Here is a 7996-nt window from a genome sequence, read left to right on the forward strand (position 1 = left end):
TGATTTTTTGGAGATGTATGAAATTTTATAGCCAAAGGAGGCTGGTGGAGGAGCCACGGGCCTCCATATGAGCACCCCACGCAGCCAACGGCATGGGGGCACATTGTCAGACCGTCCGTCTGGGCCTGGTGACCCTCCTCTTGTCCATCTGCGGTCCTTCGGTCTTCTAATTTTCAAAAATAATTCTCAAAAATTCCCATCTAATTTGAAGCACTTTAATTTTTATAAAAATTAACATCGTATGGCAATTATGCACAAAAATAATATCCAACTTGAGAACCTCGACATTACCATTTGGCACTTGGACGCCCAACCAAAGAGTGATGGATCAACATTACCGCTTGGTTCTTGGAGCACTCAACCAAGGAGTGATGGATAAACATGTCCGAAAGCAACGTCCAGCATAGACACACAATGGCCTCCCTGATTATGCTTGTGAGTTGGACCATATGGAATGAAAGAAATGCAAGGGTCTTCCGCTCTACATCGCCAACAATCCTTCTCGAGACCATTAGCAAAGGGGCAAAACATTATTGGGTCACTGCGGGTGCAAAACATTTGGGTCTAATCATGTCAGCAGGGTAGTGGCCTTTTTTTGGTTGGTGTCCATGAAATTGTAACTGTAACACTCTATTTCTCTCTTAATCAATGGATAAGGCAAATCTTTGCATCCATTTCGAAATAAAAATAAAAAATAACTGGAGAACTTCGCCTGAGCAGTAGATCACACCTTTGGGACAAGTGCATTCTGTCAACACAGTTTCCTGATGTGCAACACAAACCTGACAAGTTCCATCTTCGTCAATGAAGATGGATCTTTGCCAGGTCTCTGTCTTCGATATGTCAGCTTCTTAAACTGTCACATGTCCGCACACAAATTACGCACAGCCTTCTGACTGGAGGCAGGATTCAGTTTTCTGGTAAGCTTCCAGTTACAGGCTCGATGCTTTGTCACTGCATAGAACTCAAGTTCTGAAAATCGGCTGCATACTGCTCATCAGGCTGAACAGTTGCCATGCCTCTCAAATGCCCCGGCCCAAACATCTCCCTGAAATCTGAAGAGATGCATCTGAAACATCTCGTCAGCTTCTGGACCAAGAACGTCTGGTTTACAAGACCGTTATCACAAAAAGGATCGCTTGGTTTCGTAAACGTACGAAGACCAACAACATACTTCAATAGTAACAGGATCGCCTAGAGCAATTTAATCACCATTGGAACAGATTAATCATGCATAATTTTGCAACGCCAGGTACAATAGCCATGCTTATCGCAAGCTTTAATTGGAGGGAGAATCAGGAAATCTGGAATTGCCTTACTTCACTAGTCTAACGACAAATCGATTGCACTAGACGCATGGTAGCCGAGATCTGAGGCCACAGTGCCTGCTCTACAGGTCAAATTCTGAACCAGTACTACTGTGAAACATAGTAATTTTACTTGGTAGGTCTTGGTTATAGAAGTACAGAAAGAATATTGAAGCAGCTAAAGTGTGTTAACAATGCTATATATACAGATCATTTAGGGGCTATCTATGTTTTCCTCAAAAAAAAAAAGGGGCTACCTAAAGCTAGAAAGCCATCATTCCTACATAAGCTGTGACTGCAAAGTGTAACAAATGGAATACTCTGGATCTGTATATCCTGCATGGACTACTAATTGGTGATGTTTCTAGTTGTGTTGTGACTAGTGGATTCATTTCAATTTCTTCCATAAAAATGCAGAATTTCATCACCTATCTTAGCTTCAAAGGAAGTATATCAGTGGGACTAAATTATCACAAAAGGTTGACAAAACATGCATAAATTTAAGCTTCATCTAGTGTAATCAAGAATAAGGACTGTAACTTCTGTAGATTGATGATTCAAGCTGCAAAAAAAAAAACTACTAAATCATTGGTTCCTCCAGCCATAGTGTAAAATTTCCATTGGGCATAACTGCATAACAATCATATTTGGAAACAACATAATATAAACAAGATTGCAGAGGATATCAGAACATCTCTACCTGGCTCAAGGATGAAACCTGACTACAAGTTGACTAAACCTCCCATGGCAAGCCCTACTACACATCATGAGGGACCTTGCACCCCAAGTACGAGCTAATATCAAGGCATGGGCAATTGCTCCTGTTATCCACCAATAGTTTCATCTGGGAACTGCATGCTCTGTTTGGATCACGGTGCCCTGAGACGCCTCATAGGCTACGGGCCACTCGCGGAGAAGTTTCGTTTGCTAGATGACACAACCAAGCACAATTATCACAAAATTCGACGCTAGATTAGGGTTCCACAAAAAGGGAGTAAACAAACTCTAACAATGTTCAAGGGACACAAAATATGATTGATTGATGCTTCCAACATGCCATACATTTGTTCACATGAATCTACTTTCTTATTTCTGAATATACAGTGCCTAGCATCTTTTGGCATACTGCAAAAATTGCAAGGATACTAGACAGGCTTGCTAAATTCCACCAAACTGCATACTGAGTCAGGGCATAAACCAGATTGGTGGAGAGCCCTCTGAAGTAAATTTTCGCGGAAAGCGCCGCACACTACGCGCCCTATTTAGTGTTTTGCGACCATAAACACCCATGTCAGTACTGGAATACTTGCTCCCACTGCTTAACGCCAAGGATATGTCGAAGCTAGTATCGTCCAAATAATAGATGCTACCCAGTTGGAGCCTATTGAACTGAGACACCTCAACAGCCCTAGAGCAGCCTCGACCAAGCAAGAGCACCCGACCAGGAAGCGAGTGGAGCTCCACCCAAGAAGCTTCAGAGCCCCCAGCAGGAGCAACCACAAGGTTCATCTCAAAGATTCTGAACCCATGCTTGCCACGCCTGGCAAGCCGCAGGACCATTAGCAATTTCCCGCGGGATTCCACCAGATAGCGGGACACTGTGAGCGACTTGCGCCTGAGATTATCAGGCCTGTAATCAGCGCGCTTCTGGATCTGGTAGGTGGAACGGGACATAACCAGAGAGGCGCCCTCGACGCTGTTGGGCGTGTACACCACGATGTCCTCTGTATTTGACAGGACATGGAAACCTTGCTTCAGCCCATTCTCGTAATAGATGATGTCCTGGATCACGTCCAGAGCGACCGCGACACCGCAAGTGATCCAGTGGCCGTTCATTCCCGGCCGCCAGAACGCGATGTTGGAGGCGCTGGAGACATGCGCGGCGGCAAGGCAGTTCTCTGCTGAGGGTGACCCCGAGAAGGTGATGGTGCGGATGACCATGTGGTGCTCGCAGGCGGTGTTCGCCTGGGGAGCGAGCGGGTGCGCAGTCCTGAGCCTGTCGGGGAGAGGAACCGTCGCGCCAGAGAGGAGGTTGACGGCCGCATACCCTCGCCACTGCTCGAATGCTAGAGCGACCCAACCGCCATCATGGGAGCCACATAAGCGCGCGCCGCGGATGCTCTCCGGGAGGCGTAGGCGGCGTTTGGCCCCCGAGTGGAGGCTGAAGAAGGAGGGCTTGTCGGGGGACGGGAGAAGGAGCCACGGGAGCTGGCGCGGCGCCGGCGGGGTGCCAACAGCCCGCGCCACAGAGCGCCACGAGCGGCAGACGGCAGCGAAGCAGACACGGTCGGCGAGGCAGGCCAGGTCGAGGAAGATGACGCCAAGAAGCTCGGGCGGGACGCCGTCCGACCACTCACGGCGAGGCTTGCGAGCACGGGGCATGGTGGGGGATTTGGGGGCAGCCGCGAAGCGTCTCTTTGACCCGGGGTTAACGCTGCAACACGCCGGAAAAATAAATCTGGAGTCAGACTCTTGTTCAAGCACCGGGTGCTAGGTAGGGTTGACCCCTATGACCAGGCTAGATGCGCCCCTACCCGTGCGGCGTGGAAGACGAGTGACCGGTGCGTCGTGGATGACGAGCACCAGGCGCCCTATGCCGGGGAGGAGAGGGAGGAGCACGGCCCGAGCTGCAAGATCCAGGCGCGAGGTTGCCGGATCTGCGGGCTCCGGGTCTCTGGAGGCCGGATGAGGACGAGAAGGATATGGCGGCGGCGGCGGCGCTGCCGTACGCGCCCCTGCTCCTGGGTTTTTCTCGAAGAAGTTAGGTGAGAGGGGGGAGAGAGAGAACTAACTAGTGGGTCGCTCGGTAGCTTTTTCAGGACACGAAACATACAGGCCCAGGCAATTCTCACGGAGGCTCCCAGGCCACAGGTGTGATGCTGCGAGGATGCTATCCAAGCACACATTTTGGCTACACAAATTCCTAAAACTTTTGGGTCACCCTATGCGTCCGCGGACAGATAGCTAGAAAACATCCCCCGCCTTGCTGGCCGTTGGATGGACGGGAGGATGTCCATCCGATTAACCCACTCACAAGCCTCATCTCCCATTTGCAACAAAGGCGGTGTTGCGGAACAAGTTCTGGTATTATACTCCCTTCGTTCCTAAATATAAGTCTTTGCAGGGATTCCACTAGATGGAGCAAAATGAATGAATCTACACTTAAAATGCATCTATATACATCTGTATGTGGTTCATAGTGAAATCTCTATAAAGACTTATATTTATGAACGGAGGGAGTACATGATCATGTTAAGAATTAGCCATGGTAGATGCCTTCCTACTCTCTGGTAGTTTTGGGGTTAGCGGTAATCCCTATTTTATATTTTGAAGAATGGACAGAGTTTTATTGAAAAATGAAAGACACGTATTACTCCACTCTCTAGAATAAAAAGAGGCACTTTTTGAATCATCTTTCATAGTGTTTGCGAAGTTCAAAGTGAATGGCCTTCCAAATAGAAAAACTCCCTCCTCTGCTGGGTGTATGTGTGTGGGGGGGGGGGGGGGGGGGGGGGGATTCCTCGAGCGTCGCCGCCGGGTCCTCTCCCTCCCCCTTCCCATCTTGCCGCCACCGGCGAAGCCCGGGCGTGCACCAATGAGGGCGGCGGTAGGGCGGCTCTCTGGGCAACCTCCACCTCCTCCTCCCCTCCTCTTTAGGGCGCGGCGGCGCACACCAAATCTGTGAGGTCCAGCGGTGGTCCATGGCAGGCGGTGGGCGGGGCTCGGCGGCGGTGTGGATGCCTAGGTGTGCGGTGGGGAGGAGGCAGTGTCGGCCAGGGCTAGCGTGCCGGATCTGGGCGTCGTGAGCCTGCGGGCTGTTGTCGTCCTCGTCGCGGGTGGTGCAGCACCCGCTGCTCGTGATGGGTGTGGCGGTGGTGGATGGGGCTTCCGACGGTCTCCCGGTAGTGGCGTCGATCCGTGTGGTGGCGGGGTTGGCGGGCGGAGGTGTGGCCAGTGGTTGCGTGTTCCAGCGGACCTACGGCTTGGTCCCGGCGGGCGGCGCGGGTTTGGGCAGCAGCCCGGCGTGGTGGCTGCTCTGGTCGTGGGCTACCGCGGCGGCAGGAGGTATGGTGGCCTCCCTACTGCTTGGTGTCTACACGGCAGCTTGGCGGTTCCGACTGCAGCAACGGTTGGCTTCTCCGCCGGCGTCGGCTCATTTCCAGGTGGACTGTTTCGGCCTTTGTCCCCTCTCCTCGGCATCCGGGCGCTACTTTCGTCGAAGGGTGGGCTCTCCCCCAGTTGTGGTTCATCACTCGTCCCGCACACGGCAGTAGGACCGACCCCGTCTCGCGCCCCGCAGCAGGACTGACCTCGTCTCACACCCGATAGCAGGACCGAGCTCGTCCCGTGCCCGGCAGCAAGACCATGCTCGTCTCACCCCCAGCGACAGGATCGAGCTCGTCACGAACCCGGTGCCGAGGACGGGTTGACGGAGGCCAGTATTGGCCGGCCATTTGGGTCTCCGCACTGGAGGCCGCCCAGGGGTGCGAAAGGCGGGTCCTTTTCGCTCGTATCTTTGGTTGGGGCAGCGGCAGGGCTCGGGTGAGGTAGTGTCATGGTCTTGGATGCTGGGGCGGCGGCCCTAATGGTGGATCCGCAGTGTGAAGGAAATATGCCCTAGAGGCAATAATAAAGTTATTATTTATTTCCTTATATCATGATAAATATTTATTATTCATGCTAGAATTGTATTAAGCGGAAACATGATACATGTGTGAATACATAGACAAACATAATGTCACTAGTATGCCTCTACTTGACTAGCTCATTAATCAAAGATGGTTATGTTTCCTAACCATAGACATGAGTTGTCATTTGATTAACGGGATCACATCATTAGGAGAATGATGTGATTGACTTGACCCATTCCGTTAGCTTAGCAGTTGATCGTTTAGTATGTTGCTATTGCTTTCTTCATGACTTATACATGTTCCGACAACTATGAGATTATGCAACTCCCGTTTACAGGAGGAACACTGTGTGCTACCAAACGTCATAACGTAATTGGGTGATTATAAAGAAGCTCTACAGGTGTCTCCAAAGGTACATGTTGAGTTGGCATATTTCGAGATTAGGTTTTGTCACTCCGATTGTCGGAGAGGTATCTCTGGGCCCTCTCGGTAATGCACATCACTATAAGCCTTGCAAGCAATGTAGCTAATGAGTTAGTTACGGAATGATGCATTACATAACGAGTAAAGAGACTTGCCGGTAACGAGATTGAACTAGGTATTGAGATACCGATGATCGAATCTCGTGCAAGTAACATACCGATGACAAAGGGAACAACGTATGTTGTTATGCGATTTGACCGATAAAGATCTTCGTAGAATATGTAGGAGCCAATATGAGCATCCAGGTTCCGCTATTGGTTATTGACCGGAAACGTGTCTCGGTCATGTCTACATAGTTCTCGAACCCGTAGGATCCGCACGCTTAAAGTTTCAATGATAGTTATATTATGAGTTTATGAGTTTTGGTGTACCGAAGGTTGTTCGAAGTCCCGGATGTGATCACGGACATGACGAGGAGTCTCGAAATGGTCGAGACATGAAGATTGATATATTGGAAGCCTATATTTGGATATCAGAAGTGTTCTGGGTGAAATTGAGATTTTACGGGAGTAACGAGGGGTTACCGGAACCCTCCGGGGGCTTAATGGGCCATAGTGGGCCTTAGTGGAGAAGAGGGGAGGCGGCCAGGGTAGGGCCACGCGCCCCTCCCCCCTAGTCCAAATAGGACAAGGAGAGGGGGGTGGCGCCCCCCTTTCCTTCCTCTCTCTCTCCTCTTTCCCTCCTTCTCCTAGTCCAACAAGGAAAGGAGGGAGTCCTACTCCCGCTGGGAGTAGGACTCCCCATGGCGCGCCTCCTCCCTGGCCGGCCGCCCCCTCCCCCCTTGCTCCTTTATATACGGGGGCAGGGGGCACCTCTAGAGACACAACAACAGATCATTGATCTCTTAGCCGTGTGCGGTGCCCCCCTCCACCATAGTCCTCGATAATGTAGCGGTGCTTAGGCGAAGCCCTGCAATGGTAGAACATCATCATCGTCACCACGCCGTCATGCTAACGGAACTCTACCTCAACACTCGGCTGGATCGGTGTTTGAGGGACGTCATCGAGCTGAACGTGTGCTAGAACTCGAAGGTGCCATGCTTTCGGTGCTTGATCGATCAGGCCGTGAAGACGTACGACTACATCAACCGCGTTGTTCTAACGCTTTCGCTTTCGGTCTACGAGGGTACATGGACAACACTCTCTCCTCTCGTTGTTATGCATCACCATGATCTTGCGTGTGCGTAGGAAAATCATGAAATTATTATGTTCCCCTACAGTGGCATCCGAACATGGTTTTATGCGTTTATGTTATATGCACGAGTAGAACACAAGTGACTTGTGGGCGATACAAGTCATACTGCTTGTCATCATGTCATACTTTGGTTCGGCGGTATTGTTGGATGAAGCGTCCCGGATCGACATTACGCGTACGCTTACGCGAGACTGGTTCTACCGACGTGCTTTGCACATAGGTGGCTGGCGGGTGTCAGTTTCTCCAACTTTAGTTGAACCTGGTGTGGCTACGCTCGGTCCTTGATAAGGTTAAAACAGCACTAACTTGACGAACTATCGTTGTGGTTTTGATGCGTAGGTAAGAACGGTTCTTGCTCAGCCCGTAGCAGCCAAAATTTGC

General features: G+C 50.8%; 1 protein-coding gene across 1 annotated transcript; it reads right to left on the bottom strand.

Annotated features, from left to right (window-relative positions):
• Window positions 1-2327: 2327 nt before the first annotated feature.
• On the bottom strand, window positions 2328-4159 carry LOC123070271 (uncharacterized). Its single transcript, XM_044493382.1, has 2 exons — window positions 3842-4159; window positions 2328-3741 (listed from the first exon to the last, which is right to left on the bottom strand). The coding sequence occupies exon 2, from the start codon at window positions 3687-3689 to the stop codon at window positions 2493-2495; it is 1197 nt and encodes a 398-aa protein (XP_044349317.1). The 5' UTR covers window positions 3690-3741; window positions 3842-4159; the 3' UTR covers window positions 2328-2492.
• Window positions 4160-7996: the final 3837 nt, after the last annotated feature.

This window comes from Triticum aestivum, chromosome 3B (assembly GCF_018294505.1).
Source record: "Triticum aestivum cultivar Chinese Spring chromosome 3B, IWGSC CS RefSeq v2.1, whole genome shotgun sequence".
Lineage (NCBI taxonomy): Eukaryota > Viridiplantae > Streptophyta > Magnoliopsida > Poales > Poaceae > Triticum > Triticum aestivum.